The 18407-nt window shown below is 38.6% G+C and overlaps 1 protein-coding gene and 1 non-coding gene across 8 annotated transcripts in view; one reads left to right on the top strand and one right to left on the bottom strand.

Annotated features, from left to right (window-relative positions):
- Positions 1 to 18407, bottom strand: part of ENPP2 (ectonucleotide pyrophosphatase/phosphodiesterase 2) — a 117981-nt gene that overhangs the window by 74023 nt on the left and 25551 nt on the right. For 4 of the 7 annotated variants that reach the window (XM_021942584.2, XM_021942582.2, XM_021942583.2 and 1 more), the window contains exon 2: positions 7429 to 7531. In XM_021942584.2, coding sequence (XP_021798276.1) covers positions 7429 to 7531 — 103 coding nt within the window. Of the gene's footprint in view, positions 1 to 7428; positions 7532 to 7751; positions 7888 to 18407 lie in introns of those variants that run through there. The other 3 variants (XM_021942585.2, XM_021942588.2, XM_021942587.2) reach the window with 2 other exon arrangements.
- Positions 532 to 609, top strand: LOC116268739. Its single transcript, XR_004175906.1, has one exon. It is a non-coding gene; the product is annotated as a small nucleolar RNA SNORD55/SNORD39 (small nucleolar RNA).

Consider the following 18407-nt stretch of genomic DNA (forward strand, 5'->3'; position numbering starts at 1 on the left):
CTTAAATAAACAAGCTTAAATAAATAAGCTTAGCTATGCTGATAGCTGAGATACTTCAAAGAGATCTAAAGGCAATTTGTTTACAGATGTGCGGTGTTCCTGTATGCATTTGAAATTGTCCTGCAACCATGCGCCTTGCTTTCCTTCATCATAATCATCTCTTCCCTGTGTCTTTCATTCCTTTTTTTTTTTTTTTTTTTTTGAGACGGAGTTTTGCTCTTGTTGCCCAGGCTGGAGTGCAATGGCGCAATCTCAGCTCACTGTAACCTCTGCCTCCCAGGTTCAAAGGATTCTCCTTCCTCAGCCTCCTGAGTAGCTGGGATTACAGGCACTCACCACCACACCCAGCAATTTTTGTATTTTTAGTAAAGACAGCTAATTTTTTGTATTTTTAGTAGAGATAGGGTTTCACCATGTTAGCCAGGATGGTCTCCATCTCCTGATCTCGTGATCCGCCCGCCTCGGCGTCCCGAAGTGCTGGGACTACAGGCGTGAGCCACCATGCCCGGCCTATCTCTTTTAAACAGAGTGAGTGTATGGTGACACCTCAGTAATGCCACACACTCCTGTGTGCAATGGAAAAGACAATCTTGATGAGTTGAGTGTACAAAAAATAAATAAATAAAATGATTAAATTAACAAATAAATAAAATAGAACAATAGAGTGGAATATTCACTCTGCCTTTCCAGGGTCTATTCCATCCCAGCCATCTTCTTTCATGACAAGCTCTAGTCCCAACTGTTTTCCTAGGAGTTCTGCAATCCACCTTTATATTCTTTTTTTAATCATTTTTTTATGGATGAATAATAGAGGTACATAGTTTTGGGGTGATAATACATTCATGTAGTTGATAAAAATCAAGTCAGTATACTTGGAGTGTCCACGTTCCCTGTCCTTCTCCCTGCACCCAGGCTAAGGTGTTTAAAATCAAGAAAAAGCAAGAAGCAGAAGGAGAATGATGTTAAATCTCATTTCTAGGCTCACCCAAGCCATCTATCTGAACATTCTGCTCATCCCTTAGTCCTTTGTTCCTGCATGCATTTGAAGTTTTTAGGACTTCTCTCTTTATTGTACCTGATGTAATGTCAAATAGGGAAAGATTATCTGATTTATTAGAAGTCTGAGTTTTAAAATCTGTTGTCTTCCTTTACTTGACCTAAATCAAGAGAACATTGATATAAGCACTTCAGATGCATAACTTATTGAGAGGTGGGATGAAAACTGAAACATCAATGAACCTGTGGTATCCCAAATTTTTCATCATTACTGAGATCACCATAAAAACTCAGAAAACAACTAAAACAAACAAACAAACAAACAAAAAGTACTCTCAAATGTATCAAGGCAGAAATATATGATAAGTATGAGACTTGGAATTTCTTATGAGGTATTTGCTAATACCTTTATGAGATTCAAATTCTGTTGCTGTCTTATAAATTACATGTTTAACTAATTAACACCATTAAAAACGATGTTATTTTACTTCAAAGATGCAAGTCAATTCCAGAATCTTGAAAAACAAATGTTTATAGTTTTATATAGTGTTCTTTTTAAAAATAGAGACCTCAAATTTTAAAATACACATATGTACATATATGACATGTATAACAACAATGCAATGCATTTATTTTTCACAAAAGCATAATTTCATGATTTAAAGAAACACCAAGGTAAAACGTACTTTATTTCATTCAAATTCATAATTCTGACAGAAACAGGTACAATTACTTTTACTTAAGTCAACTTAATGTCTAAAATATTCCATCTTACAATATGTATAAAGAGGTAGGGTTGTAGAATTCTTGTGCCAGCCGGGCACGGTTGCTCACGTCTGTAATCCCAGCACTTGGGGAGGCCAAGGCAGGCCGATCACCTGTGGTCGGGAGTTCGAGACCAGCCTGACAAACATGGAGAAAACCTGTCTCTACTAAAAATACAAAATTAGTCGGGCATGGGGGTGCATGCCTGTAATCCCAGCTAGGGCTGAGGCAGGAGAATCGCTTGAGGCAGAAGTTGCGGTGAGACGAGATCATGCCATTGCACTCCAGCCTGGGCAACAAGAGTGAAACTCCATCTCAAAAAACAACAACGAAAAAAGAATTCTAGTGCCATTTGTTCCATAATATGCAAATAATAATAATAATAATGATTTAAATTATTGGAAGGAGCCTAACTGATGACAAAAGTTATAGCCAAAACACTACTTCATCTTAGGCTCAATCATATTTCCCTCTAAATCCCTCCCCCCACAAGATGCAAATACTCAAATCTGGATGATGGCCAATAGAAGAGGCAGTATTTAAGTCTGGAAACATTTAGCTTAGCCTAAAGCTGGAAGGTTCTTCTAAGCTTTGTCTGCTCCTGTTTATGATACTGCTGTCTATCTGTTCCTCCCATTCTCCTTGGTTCTTAGCCCAGGTGTTTCCTGAAAGTGAGAGTAAAACCTTAAAATGTGTTACCAGCTGTGGTTATACCACCTCCTTTTCTCAAGAGCGTTAAAACAGGACAAGTTCCCCTGTGTCTGCTGCCCCGTTTGAAGCATAACCCACAGGGCAAGGCAGAGGACAGTGTGCGTGGCATTCAAGATGCTGCCCAGCTCTAGAATTAATACTGTATTATGTCTCTTCTGGAGTATATGGTTCATTCTTTCTGGTCATACTTTTTCTGTATTGAATTTGCCATTTTTTCTTGATGCTTCTGACCTCACTTGTAGTAAATAAAGCTTACACACAGGCCTACATATCAGTATCTTTGCTTCCTAAAGACATCACTTTTTATAAACATCCATTACTGCAACATCACTGTTCTCTTCTCTTCACAGCTGCTAGGCCAGATTTCATAAACTTTTTTTTTTTTTTAATAAATAGGTCCACCTGGGAAGTTTTTAAACACCCGTGCTTTCAAAACATTTATAAATACAATGTCCTGACCAGGCTCAGTGACTCATGCCTATAATCCTAGCAGTCTGGGAGGCCGGGGCAAGTGGATCACCTGAGGTCAGGAGTTCGAGACCAGCCTGGCTAACATGGTGAAACCTCATCTCTACTAAATATACAAAAATTAGCCGGGTGTGGTGATGGGCGCCTGTAATCCCAGCTACTCGGGAGGCTGAGGCAGAAGAAGTGCTTGAACCTCGGAGGTGGAGGCTGCAGTGAGCTGAGATCACGCCACCGCACTCCGATCTGGGTGACAGAATGAGACTGTCTCTCTCAAAAAATAAATGCATACATACATACATACATACATACAATGTCCTCATATAGAGCTCACAAACTAGAAGGGAAAAAAAAGATTTCTATGTAATGGAAGTTAAAAGTGAAAAACTTTAATTCAACATCTAAACCACTTAAATAGAATTGAATGGTCATCAGTAGCATAAATCTGAATGATTTGCACATCTGCTACCAAACAATGAAATGTTGTCATTTAAAATTAAAGGTATTGTTATCTCAATAAGGTATAAGTTTAAACACTGGCCTTCAAACCTAATTGAAGATTAATTAAATGCATTATCATATGCTTAACACCTTACAGTTCTCATCAGCCTTAAAGGCATTTTCAAAAACTTTTTCAGATAAATAAAAGCAACTGTATCCCCGTTTTCCTGGTTGGAAAATTAGATCTCTAGGCCTTGTATGAGTTAGCAAAGGCCTGGATAAAATTTTAGATCATCTCACTGTAACTACAGTATTTTTTTCATTAACAAACGGTTTTTTCAAATTTTTGTACATAGGTTTCAAATTTTAGAAGTTCTTTTCAAAATATAATTTTGGGGAATATTTGCTGATGTTATTGATTCAAAAATCTAGGCTGAATTTCATGGAAGACTGAGGTTTCTGAGTATGTAAACTAGATAGAGGAGTCTCTACAGTTTTCAGATAAATGAAAAATCACGACACTACAGCTCCATTTAACCAAGCACTGAAAAATCTGTACCCTCCTTAGCTTCCAGTTCAGATAATTTCATTCCATTGACTTAAACTCCCCAATTTCTACCTGAAATTTCACATAAAGCCCCATGAGAGGATATTCCTCACGACAGAGTTTTGCTCACCGAGCAAATGGCTGATCTATGTCCCCTTTACAGTTTCCTACAATCTCCTGTGCCAACATTTGAGCAGCTTTTCATTGTAGAGCAAAATTTCTAAAATTATCAAATGAACATCAACCTTCTCACTTCTAGTACCATTTTCTGATTTCCCTATGAGTCTCAAAGAAAAGGTGTACCCATAAAGTTGTTAGAGACAGTCTACATTTCATAGGAACCTATGAATTTCATTCACACACTTTTCAACTTTCCTTTCAAGCCACTAAAAACAAGGATGAATTAAACTGAGCTTTTAAGTCTCTGTTAGCCAGCTATTCACAAGCTCACAGATTTTCTTTTGTCTTTTAATAATTAAAGTACTTACATATCAAAGAGGATATTCTATTTCCACCTGGAGACAGTTTCTAAATCACAAGTTTCAATGAAATAGACTCCTGCATAACATCACAAACATACACACTGCAAGCACACGTGAGTACACAGACACCTGTAGACAAATAAATTCTCTTGCAGTCTTAAAGGCAAATCAAGTGGGCCACCTCAGACATATGAGACAAAGATGTCAAACTAAATCACAGGTTTATATTTTCTTTGAAAATTTATTCTAGCCATCTCACTATCTCATTCACCTGAATGCCCATTGTATTTACCCAACAGAATTATAAGTAGCTTTTCCCATTTCATGTCTCCTAATAAATCTATAAATCTTTTACGACCTGGTATAAAAAATCCTGTTCAGCCATTATTTCCTATCCTAACAATAAATCCAGATAACAAGTGTGTTAGTTAATTAATTATAACAGTCTGTTTGCACTGCCACAGCCTTGAAACTAACACCCCAGTCCATAGTACAGCAGCGAGGGTATCCATGTGTGCAGAACATTCTCAGCTATTGTTGAGGACTCTGAGAAGCTATGGTTACTAAACAACTGCATGCTTTTGAATGGTGAATCTCACTCTGATCAATCCGAAGCTAGCCATATATCAATACCCTTTGTGTTCCTTCTATTTGTTGCACTCTTGGAGCACTGAGCTTCCCAGAATTTCTTTGGCGCCTAAAAGTGTTGTTGGAAATGGGCATGGCTGCCTCCCCTCCTAGTGACTTCTTCTTACAGGCTTATAAAATTCACCCAGTATTTTCTGATAGGAAGGCTTTTCTAATTGTCAGAATAACCAGTCACATGTATCAGTTGAGAGAATCTAAGCATATGCAGCATTTAAAAAGATAAAGATATTTCCACTGTCTACAGTATGCTTTTACCTAGTTTACTAAGTACATCTTTGATTTTTAGTCAGGAGAAATCAATCACAGTTCCTAAAAAGCAGATGAGCTGCATCAAAAGAAAAATTAAAAAGTGTTCAGGCATACCCAAACCATACAATTCAGAGTTAAGTTGCATTGTATTCTAAGACTAAGCTTCACATAGTTAAAAGTTTAATAAATTATTTTAGATGATATCATAAAGGCCTAAAATAACCAATGACATAATTAAATAATTCAAGGAGCAAATTCGTGTGCAGACTTAAGACCCTTTAGGTTTACAAATTATAATATAGACTATATTATTTTTCTAGAAGTGGCATTTATTCATTAGTTCGTATAGCTGTTCTTATAACATGTGGAAATAATTTACTATACACAAAATACTTTCAAAGACTAATAAATCCAATCTATACTTTTCAAGTTTTCCAGTAGTGAGCACACACATTCAAGAGGCAATGAAACAGAATAATTCCTGGGATTTTTTTTTTAATCCAGAAAGAAAAGTAGAAATCATCTAAGTCTGCTCCTCATTGTACCGCTAAGGCAACAGACTTCACAAGTGACTTCCCCAACACCACACAGCAAGTTACAGGACTCCAGGGGACCAGTCTAGGATTTTAATGACCGTTTTCCAAAAGAAGTCAATTTTAAAAATAATGAGTGACTCCATTTTGCATTCATTAAGGAAACAGCATTTAATTCTTTCAATCTCAGTTTTAGCCAGAGTAATATATTAAGAGGAAACAGAAAAAAAAAAAAAAAAATCCCTTTAGTGTTCATTGAAAAGAACCAGAAGTTGGCTCTCAAGTTGTTAGCTTTCCCACATGACGATGCTAAGGATCTGATTCCCCTGTCGGTTCAGTCACAGTCAGTGTTAATGGGGGTGAAAAAGAGGCCTTTGAAGAGAGCATTTGCTACTAATAAAAACAGCATTCTCTAGCCCAGTGATCCACTGTCCTCTGCCTCCCCAACAGAAGACGGCTCATTTTGTCCATTTGGCTCCCTGGGGCTGCAAGTTTTATGATCTATTTTCTCACTCTTCACCCCAGCCACACCCCACTTCAATTCACTAACTCACTTCTAATATTATTCTTTCAACCTACTGGCATGATTCAAAAGTCACTTAATTGATGTAAGGAAGATTTAGTATTCCATCAATGTATGTGTCGTAACTTGGTTAATAATAAAATTTCAAGCTGGCTAAACAGAGGCACGTGATGGTTAACAGTCAGATCAAGAAATACAGAGAAACACAAAATTCACAGGAAGACAGACAAACATGCTGGGATGTCAGGAAAAGTCCAGAAAATATTGCTCCCTAGAGTGCCCACTACTTAAAATGTAATTTTTTATTTCTAAAACCATCACGAGCTCCAATTTCCAGGAAATTAACCAACTCATTACTTAAGACCTGGTCAGTTAAGCCCCCTCTGTCTGCACAAGGAGCTCCTTTATGAGAACACTATATGGGAACACTACTTACCGTGTAGTGTATTGTAAAAACAAACTCTTTCACTTTGGTTCTATTAAGTCAAGGTACACTATTAAAACTTATCTTTCCTTTGCCAAAAGAAAACACAATGAGGACAAATCAATCTTGAAAACTCTTTAAGCACCTCCTGTCTTTTATGGTTTTTCAATTTTAAGTAAATCTTAAAGTCCTCAATTTCTGAAGTTTCATAAAGATAGCTCACTGCCTTTTGTACTTCCATTCCTTTTTCCTATGTCAGAACTTTCTGGTGGCAAATACTACATCCTATATTATGTGACAGCAAATCAGACTTGGGTAGCTCCAATATTAAACCAACACCTGTTCTCACCACTTCTACTTTAGCCTTGTCTGTGAACAAGAGCTTTAATTGTATCCTAACATTTACAAATTTGAGTACAAAAATGGAAATAGCCAGTTACGAAACAATCATAAATGTTCTCTAATGAAAACCACACTCTTCCACCTGAATTATACACATAAGTGGTTTTACTCAGAGAAATTTAGGACTAACTTAGTTATACTGCAAGACTGTATTAAAGATAAATATTTTAATAAGCTTACATTGATTACACGGTATGCAATATTTTTAAAGAATTGAAAATGCAAATCATTTTGACACTTACCTGTAGGAGGACCTTCCTCCCATCCTTCTGCTCTCTTAATTCTATGTGCAGTGAATCCTAAGCAGATATTGACTCCAATGGCAAAAGTGAACAGGGATATTATCTAAGAGAATAAAGAGATCAAGTTGTCAAATACAGCTGGGCAAGACTAAATCAAATTACACGAAGGCGATTCAAATGGCTTCAATATCACCACCCAATCCTACCACTTCCAAATTGCATAATAAGGTGCTATCTTAATTTGCACAACAAAAAGGAAAATGCCAGTCAGTCACTGATTCTGAAGATCAAGCATGTCCCCTGTCATTCCTCCGTTCTCCCACCTGACACGACTGGAACGAGCTCCTCCTTGCCATGTCAAGGATTCTTGGAAAGCCCTTTGCAGCGTGTTCTCTTTCCCTTCACGGAGTGCACTGGTTTGGGGCTCCGGGTTTAGTCTATTAACTGTAAGCAATCCCACCTGGGAGGTTGACAGACTCCTCTGATTTGTCCAGAGCTTGATTACATCACAGGGTGTTCACAAATCGCAGCTCTGAGCATAAGAGGCTTAAGCTCTCATCCCCCCCCATCCCCGCCCCCTTACAGGTCCCTCCCCTAACCCACAGACACTTTCATGTGGTATCCTCTGGCAACAGGAGGGTTTCTTACATTGCCGTGGCCCGTAACAGTGCATGTTCATTTTCCTTTCCTCACAAAAACATGATTTGTCAAAAAGAAACCAAATGCATTTCATCCGATAAAAAGGAAACAGAGCAGTGTATGGGCTTTCCAAACCAGCTTTAAGCTTTTAAGGTTTACAATGCAGTCATTCAATGGCGTCAACCTCACCGCTTTATTTTTTTAAGCAAGGAAAGTTTTATCCTTTATAAACCTAATAACGTTCCTGTCTTTCCTATCTATTTATTTTGCTGCCAGTTTGAGCGACCCTGTCCCTAGTATCATATTCTCAGCTACTTCTGCCTCCTTGAAAGTTTCTCATGATGAAATTTCGCAAAATTGTAACTAGCATAAAAGATAACATTATTTTCCCCATGCTGTCGTTCAAGTTTAGAGAAGTAACTTTTATCAAAATACTGGAAATGCCAGCCACGCAGCATAAAGTCCTTCTGCCCTGGGAGGACGGACAAAATAACTTCAGTCTCTGCTTCTTCTTCCCGTGCACTGCATTGTTTGGGCGGGGTGGGGGTGGCGGGGAGGGGTGGGGTGGCGGGGGGAGGGGGTGGGGGGGTGAAGGGGTGGCGGGAGGAGCGGCGGGGCACGGTGGGGAGGGGGGCGGTTTTTGAGACGCGGATGTGTGGGGGGAAGGGGATGGCCTGGGAAGCTTTATTAGCAATTGAATAATTTAGGAAGGAAATCTCAATGGCAGCAATAATTGTAATGTAAAGAATTGTTTCCCTAGTTATTTCTTGGTTAAATGTAGCCACCAAGTACTGTGTCCTTTGAGGCTATTGTGGCTACTAAAGTTTCTTTACTAAGCAATTTGGCAACCAGCACACTTTCAAAAGAAAAAATCAAGGCCTCTAAATCGGAAAGTTGTTTAAATATTACATGCCTTCAGGATTCAAATGAGGGAAGATTAGTTTTTGGCCTCTTCCTCCGCAGGTCCAGAGACCATCTTTCCTGCACAGCGCATGTGTTCGTGTGTAAACAAATAGGAGACTTACCATGCAACAAATTACTAACAGAGTAGTGGCTCTGCTCAAATAAAACATGATAGCACAAAAGCAAAAACTTGTTTATAGGGGGTTGTATAGTAGGCCTGGATTTCATTATAGATTCTTAGAATCTAGTAATACCTAATTGAAAAGAAGAAAACATATATACTGCCAAACTGTTAATTGCCTTTCTAAAATCCTTTTAGTTTGCACTCTTGCAGAGAGGACAGGCTTATACATTTTTATATGTAAGTGTCTTGCTTTTGTCTGTATGCCATACTGAACAAATCTGGAGTAGGGTATTTAGCAAGGCTTATAAAAGATGTCAACTCCATGTAAGATTTTTCTATAATTTATGTTAAATGTCAAGATACAAGCCTGCCATGATAGAGGAAAACAATAAACCCCAAAGAAAAATATCAAGGCAATCCTGTTATTTCATTATATGCCACAGTGCTCTAAATGTTCTAAAAACAAAAACAAAAACAGCCTCTTCTTTTCCCTCGCCAGAGTCTAACAACTTTTGACTTTGTCTGATTATATTGTATAAACCTAGCTAGAAGACAATGAGGGTTCCCTTGGGAAAAAAGTTAGAGTTCAGAAGCTGAATATCATCCATTTATTTTTCTCTTATATGCAGACTATCTGTGCAGGGGAAAAAGCTGTAATAGCCAAGTTGATCTGCTTGTTACCCATTATCCAAAAGAGTTGACCTCAGCCACTATTTCTTTGTTTTTTGTTTTTGTTTGTTTGTTTGTTTTGAGATGGAGTTTCACTCTTGTTGCCCAGGCTGGAGTGCAATGGCTCCATCTCGGCTCACTGCAACCTCCACTCTTGGGTTCACGTGATTCCTGTCTCAGCCCCCCAAGTAGCTGGGATAACAGGTGCATGACAACACGCCCGGCTAATTTTTGTATCTTTAGTAGAGACAGGGTTTCACCATGTTGGTCAGGCTGGTCTCGAACTCCTGACCTCAGGTGATCCGCCCATCTCAGCCTCCTAAAGTGCTGGGATTACAGGTATGAACTACCGTTCCCAGCCCTCAGCCACTATTTCTGTTAACCGTTCTGCCAAAGAACTTTGTCTTTTACCAGCTTGTCGTGCATAAGGAACGTGTTAACATACATACATGCACATACACAAGCACACATGTGCATACACACATCATTTTGCCACAGTTAAACAGATTTTTACTACAAGATTATTGTTATAAATTAACTGTCAGGAGAATGACTGAGATGACCAAAGTCCCTACCTCGACTATCAAATTAACTACAAAATAAAATTCTCCCTCATTACCTAAAACTGAAAAAAACAAAAAAGCCTGATAATGCATAAAGTAGGTTGAGAAATTCAATTAAAATGACTGGAATTTGTCCAAAACCTTTTGTAAGAAAACTAAATTACCAGAGGTTCACTTGCTACGATGTTTAAGATTTTGTAATAAGGACACATGTGGCTGGCTCAGTAAACAAGAAGTGCATAAGAAAGACTGAAAAATTAGCTTCCAACATGGTTTATTAACCCAGCCATATTTCAGAGAACACTGCCCCCTGGCAGAAAAAAACCTAGAACTAGAAACAAATCTTTCAACAGTCTCAGTCCCTACAAATCATTCTGTGGTTTTCAAACTTTATTGGGCATCAGAATCACCCTGGAGGCTTGTTTAAAATGCTGAGGTTTATGCCCTGCTTATCAAGATCCTGATTCATTAGGTCTGGCAGGTGGAGAGAAGAAAGAGGAGTTTAGAGGTCAGACAAGAACTGGCACAATAGGTTACTTCGATGAAAGTCAGATAAGAACCACATTTATGGAGATAAGACCTGGTTCCTGCAGCAGATGTGACTGACTGGCTTCAACAATTGTGGTCTGGCAGGAAAATTCAACCTAGGGATAAACAAAAACTATGTTTCCCAGATAGGAAAAACTGACAGCTAGAGGATCATATCCACTGAGAGGAGGAACTTGCAGTTAGATCATCTGAGGTCCTCCTGATTTCAGACATCCAGGCAGCACATAATATAGAGCTTTAATTTTAGGCCATGCTCCACTTGATGCCTTGAACTATTTATAACTGCATGATGACCTGAGACTTCTAGGAAATCTAGAAGTTTTGCTTCTCAATTTCTCCATTACTTCCTTCTTTGGGGTTTAAATGACTTTTTGGTATACTTTTTTGAATATCCATTTTCAAGCTCACCACTTCTTTCTTCTGCCTGCTCAAATGTACTGTTAAATCACTCTAGTAAAATTTTTTATTTAAGTTAGTGTACTTTTCTGCTCCAGAATTTCTATTTGTTTATTTTTTGAATTATTTGTTTACTGACATACTTTGTTTAGGGAAACTGTTCTCTTCATTTGCTTTACTTTTTGTTCATGTTTTTATTTCTAGCTTTTTAAATATGCTAATGATGGTTGACATAAAGCCTTTGTCTAATAAATACAATATCCATGTTTCCTCAAAAAAAAATGATAAGTACCACATTTAGAGAAGTAGAGCATTATAATAAATTACTTTGAATTAATTTATTTATGCCTTGCATATTGAATTGTTTGGTCTAATTCATAGTGGAATTTTAATGTTATTAATAGTATTCACTATTAATTGGACAATAAAGTTTAGATCTCTTAAAGACAAACTATGGCTTTTCCTCCAGGGGACTCATCTCCTAACTGTAAGAAGCAGAGTAGTATTTTATTTACTTTGCTGGTGACACAAAGCAGCAGTGTGTGTATTGCTTAATTGTAATACAGTAGTTGCATTTATATAAATGCACAATCTATTTTTTCATGAAATTATTCTATGAGTCCTTGTTCCCTAGCCCTGATGAAGATAAGAGGGCTTGAGGTTAACAGTGAGATTTGAAAGATAAGTGATAGAGGGTTATCATTCTTGCTTCCTGAAGTAATTAATTATCATGAACTGATTGAAACTGTATGTACATCCAGAGTTTCTCATTATGCAGAATTGGCATCACTCAATTTAACATTATTCCCAGAATAATCCTAAGATTATGTATGATATTAGACAATTATTAACCATGTCATTTTCTGTAGTATCATTTAGCAATAACTATAGCACATACACTACAAAAGTAAGAAAACACCATAGATAGTCTTCTTATTCTATCTTAAAAGTCCGTTGTCTTGTTTTTAAGTTTCGCTGTGGTTGAAAGCTATTAGAAAATTCAGATTAAAACTGGACAACAATCTTTGCAAAAGAATTTACTAGTCTAAACTGAGCAGAAAATTTTGATGGCTAATAGAGCGAGAAGCTGGCTCAATTGCTCCCACAATCCAGGGCTGCAAATATGTATAAGTCTTACAATTACAATTCTAAACCACAGAAGCAAAGTTTTATGGGTAGTCTATGGTCCCACAGGATTCTCCAGCAGAAGAACGGCATATACCTGTCCAAATGCAAACTAGCCTGTGCTATTAATTGTTACACAATCGAAAGCTGACATCAACACTGTTGCATCTTTCAATGATTTTAACTTACGGCATAAATTTTATGCATTACATTTACTCCCTATGGAATCTAAGTATGAGCCCCGACACCGGAACAATCTCTGCCCTGTGTGAATATTGCACAAATATTCATTAGCTTCTACCATGTACCAAGCACTCTTCTGGGAACCAGTCGTACTATGTAGGGAGCTGGCCCACACATAGCTCCTACTCTCCACATTCATCAAGTAGGCACAGAAATAAATGTAAAGTTACAACTCTGGAAAATGAAGAAATATAGAGGTAAGTCACTATTTGGGCAAATATCATTCAGATTACCTAGTCAAGAGAGTCAGAGAAGAATTTGTGGAGTAAGTGTTCATTGAGCTGTGATTGGAAGGGTGTGTGGGAGTCAGTAACCAGATTAGGAGAGGAGTAAAGAATTCCAGACAGAGGAGAGAGAACCGACAAAGATTCTGCGTAAGATGGAGGCATGGCACATCCACAAGACAAAAAGGCAGCCAGTCTGACTAGCGCAGGGAGAGCAAAAGTTAGTATAAGAGAAGTGAGACTGGAGAGGTTAACAGAGGCCAGTCATGTGGGGCCTCTGAGGTCATGTTAGGTGATACTGTCTTTATCCTAAAGGCAACAAAAAGCCCTTAAAAGGCTTAAGCAGGGGGAGGCTTAATCAGATTTTGAAGCATTAATCTCTGTACGGTGTAGATATGAATCAGAGGAACTCAAGAATGGATATAGTAGATCAGTTTGGAAACTTTGGCAGTAAGCCAGACAAAAGATCACGACAGCTTGCACCAAGGAGGCTATGGCAGCGTGGAGAGGAAGACAAGTGGGGGAGTTAGGAAAAAAGACTTGTTAATGAACTGGATATGGGAGTTGAGGGGCAGAAAGTATTAAGTGTGACTCCTGAATTAATAGATACTTAATGATTATGATAACCATATATATATACGCAGTGAAGTCACTTCTTTTCAATTAGATCATAAGAAAGATATGGAGATAGGTATCCATTTGCTAACATCCTAGAATTAAATAGTTAAAATAAGGCACAGAGCTAATAGCTTTAAAACACTTTCTGCTGTGACTGGAGATTACTAAAATATATATTTTACACACATATATATACATATATGTATACATATATACACATATACACACACACCTATATATACATATATACACACACATATATATACATATATACACATACACACACACACACACACATATATACTGGACTTTAAACACTAAAAATGCATTTATTCATATTGAGGTTTTAAAAAGCATTCCCCCCCAGGAAATAACTCAGCTTTGTTCCTAACTCTAGCTCATAATAAAACATTTTAAAACTCAAAACTCAACGTAACTATTTCTTTTCAGCTACTCTAAACCCTGCATGCTAAGTGTCCAGATGAATGGAGAACATTTCCCACCTTGCAGAAGGGCTGAGTCGCCAGCAGGCTTGTAAGCCACATGAAGTTTTTCATTTATGAGTCTAGTTTGTAATGTGTCTATGTGATATATGAACACAAATGAGTGACAGGATAATTAGGAAAAACAACGGTTTTACCGAAAGTTTTACCCTAGGGTTGGTGACTCCCATATTTTACCCTCCAGTCTCACTCACATAGGCAGGCTACAAACTCCACTTGCAGATAAAGAAATGGAGGTTCGAAGAGTATGGGACATCTCCAAAATGGTCAAATACTTGACTGAGCCAGTTCTAAAACCCAGGTCTCCTATGCCAGCTCAGTCCTCTTTCCATTGCGGCATGGCGCCTCTCTACTACACCACACGAGGGCCTCCACTCAACATGTCCAAAATGCAGATACCTACACAACCAGTTCACCCTCCCGATTTCACTTCTTTTCAGGAAAACCTTAAATTCAATTCACTTTTTGTTCATTTCAATCCTTTCCTCCCTTTTTTCTTGCCAGACACCATGTCTACAGATTCTAGTTAATAATGACAACTACTGCCATCCATTATCAGGTGCTGTTAGTTACTAAATTATCTTCCTATGTGATAACATTCAGGTTCATCCCTTCAGCTTCATTATTCTGGACACACATTAGAAGGTTCTCTCACAGCCAGGAGCGGTGGCTCAAGCCTGTAATCCCAGTACTTTTGGAGGCCAAGGCAGGTGGACCTGAGGTTGGGAGTTCGAGACGACCCTGACCAACATGGAGAAACCCCATCTCTACTAAAAATACAAAATTAGCCGGACGTGGTGGCACATGCCTGTCATCCCAGCTACGCGGGAGGCTGAGGCAGGAGAATCACTTGAACCCAGGGGGCGGAGGTTGCGGTGAGCTGAGATTGCACCATTGCACTCCAGCCTAGGCAACAGGAGCGAAATTCCATCTCAAAAAAAAAAAAAAGAAGGTCCTTTCATAACTGCTCTTCCTGTTTGTACTCTCTGTCCCTCTGACCACCATTTCATTAAGTTCTCTTTTATAATTTATTCCCATTCATCACCCAGAGAGCCCTAAACAATATGCAAATCTAATGATTTTCCTCCCAAACTTAAAACTTTTCTGTTTGGCTGCCTATCAAAGCAGTTCTCAAAGTATGGTCCCTGGACCAGCAAGGTTAGAATCACCTGGAAACTTGTTAGAAGTGCAAATACTTGGAGCCTGCCTCTTACCTACTGAATCAGAAACTCTGGGGTAAAGTCCAGAATCTGTTTTCACAACTCCACCAGGTGCTTCTGATGCGAGTTTAAGGACCACTGACCTAGAGGGTAAGTTCAAGCTGCTTAACCAGGCCCATAGAACCCTAGATCCAAAACTAAACTCCCTGAATTCAAATCCCAGCAAGACCACAGTTTAACTGTGAGACCTTATATGACCCTTAGGCAAATGACTTCTCCATCCTAAAACTCAGTTTTCTTGTCTGTTTCCATCTCATAGGATTCTTGAGAGTATTACATGAAATAATCCATGTAAATCACCTAGCACAATGCCCAGCATAGAATAGTGTTCATAAATGTTAAGTTTTCTTAATTAGAGAACTATTTTCTGTTCCTTGATCAAGTTGTACTCTTTCATACCTCCATTCCTTAACATACATTGTTGCTTTGGCCTAGAATGCCCTTCTCCACCTGATTTCCCTGGCAAACACCAACATATTTATGAAAATTCAAGTCAGGTGTCACTCTGCTGTGAGCCTCCCCAGTTTTGCCCTCCTGTTCACACAGAACGACAATGGGCTGTGTTACCATATTGTTTGTAATCTCTTTTTTTTTTTTTTTTTTTTTTTTTGAGACAGAGTCTCACTGTCGCCCAGGCTGGAGTGCAGTGGCACGATCTTGGCTCACTGCAAGCTCCGCCTTCTGGGTTCAAGCAATTCTCTGCCTCAGCCTCCCAAGTAGCTGGGATTACCAGCGCCCGCCATCATGCCTGGCTAATTTTTGTATTTTTAGTAGAGATGGGGTTTCACCATCTTGGCCAGGCTGGTCTTGAAGTCCTGACCTCGTGACCCACCCACCTCAGCCTCCCAAAGTGCTAAGATTACAGGGGTGAGCCACTGCGTCCAGCCTGTCTGCAATCTCTTTTAAGACAGCTCTATCCCTTTTGATCTCTCCAAATGCAGGGACCAGTTATCCTTGCACTTCACAGGGCTTTGCACCCTGCCTGGAATATAATAGGAACACAATAAATATTTCCCAAGTGAACTACTTGGCACAAAGAAATTTGACTTGTAGTCCTTCCTCTGTTACTCACTAGCTTTGTCACTGCATACCCAAGTCTCTTCACTTGTAAAGGAGAGTTAGCAGGCTAAGTGACTTTTAGCCATTTTTTTAACATTCAAATTTTGTTTCCAAATAAAATCTTAAAATGAATACTTTTCTCTCTTAGGGTTCCCTGTTTTTCAGTATTTCTTGTCTCAGCAATAAGAGTGTAAATTCTTAGAGAGCAGGGGAAAAAAGCAATGTGCTATGGAGAATAAGGGTTTGGATTCTGTGGTGGCCAGGCACAGTGGCTCAAACCTGCAATCCCAGCACTTTGGGAGGCAGAGGCAGGTGGATCACTGAGGTCAGGAGATCGATGCCAGCTTGGCCAACATGGCAAAATCCCGTCTCTACTAAAAATACAAAAATTAGCTGGGCGTGGTGGTGGGTGCCTGTAATCCCAGCTACTTGGAAGGCTGAGGCAGGAGAATCACTTGAACCCAGGAGGGAGAGGTTGCAGTGAGCCGAGATTATGCCACTGCACTCCAGCCTGGGCAACAAGAACAAAACTCCATCTTGGGGAAAAAAAAAAAAAAAAGTTTGAATTCTGGAGTCCAGTCGACTTGAGTCTGCCCGTTTCAAGCATGAGACCTTGCTTAACTTCTCTAAAACATGAGTTTCTTTTTAAAAATAATTGTTCTTAATGAGAATACTTGGACACAGGAAGGGGAACATCACACACCAGGGCCTGTTGTGGGGAGGGGGTAGCGGGGAGGGATAGCATTAGGAGATATACCTAATGTAAATGACGAGTTAATGGGTGCAGCACACCAACATGGCACATGTATACATATGTAACAAACCTGCATATTGTGTACATGTACCATAGAACTTAAAGTATAATAAAAAATAAAAAATAAATAAAAAGATAATAATTATTCTTTTCACACAGGGTTGATACGAAGACCAAATGATATAATGCATGTTAAGCAAGTATCTCAGTGCTAAAACACTGAAAACAAACAAATATTCCCCATTACTCTATATATAAGAGAGTAAGGTCTGCGTCATCTGCTGTCATGCGCTCAGCATCTTCCAAAGTGCTGGGCATAGAGTGCTTAGTAGTGACATAGGTTCTAAGAAAATCCCTTTATTTTATGGAGAGATTATATGTAAGTAAAGTTAATAATGTTTCAATCCACCTTTTTCACATTCTTTTTAACCTCATGAGAAAATGAGCAGCTCTTATTTGGCAAAGGGTTGGGTGATTCTGGAAACAGCTTTGAAGGACACATTTCAACCACAATCATAAAGCCCCTCTATTTGGATTGGAAAGCCCCAAAAAGTTGAGCTTTAACTCAATGAATGTGTTTGGATTGAAACCTAAAAGGAAGTTTACACTTGCCGCTGCACAGGTGTCATCACGTGCTTACCAGCGCAGTGGAACTGCCTCAGGGAGGAAGCAAAACTGCCATTTCTGTGATTCCCCTTCCCAACAGTGAAGGGCATTCAACAAATTAGGAAGAGAAGACAACTTCCTCTGCCTGATAAAAGGCTTCTACAAAAAATCCAGAGCTAACATCATCATATTTAATGGTGAAAGACTGAATGCTTTCCCCTAAGATCAGGAGCAAGACAAAAATATCTGGTTTTACCACTTCTAGTCAACTTTGCACTTCCAGCCTGAGGAATTAGGCAAATAAGTAAATAAATGAACGCCATCCAAATTGGGAAGGAAGAAATCAAGCTATCTCCATTCACAGATCTTGTATATAGAAAATCCTAATGAATCTACCAAAAATAAAAAGGGAAACTAATAAAAATGAGTTCATGAATGTTGCTTGAAATAAGACAAAAATACAAAAATCAGTTGTATTTTTATACACTAACAATAGACAATCTAAAAGTTAAGAAGAAAATTACATTTATAATAGCATCAAAGGTCTACAATACTTAGAAATCAATTTGACAAAGTAAGTGAGATTTGCACACTAACCATTAGAGAGAATCATCGAGATATATTAAAGAAGACCTAAATTTGGGAAGATCTGCTTTTTTGTCATTGGAATACATTATTGTCAATATGGCAAGAAAGTGAAAAGATGACCTACAGGATGGAAGAAAATATTTACAAATCATATAACTAATAATGTTCAAATATCTAGAACATACAAAGAACCCTT

Source organism: Papio anubis, chromosome 8 (assembly GCF_008728515.1).
Source record: "Papio anubis isolate 15944 chromosome 8, Panubis1.0, whole genome shotgun sequence".
In the NCBI taxonomy this organism is placed as follows: Eukaryota; Metazoa; Chordata; class Mammalia; order Primates; family Cercopithecidae; genus Papio; species Papio anubis.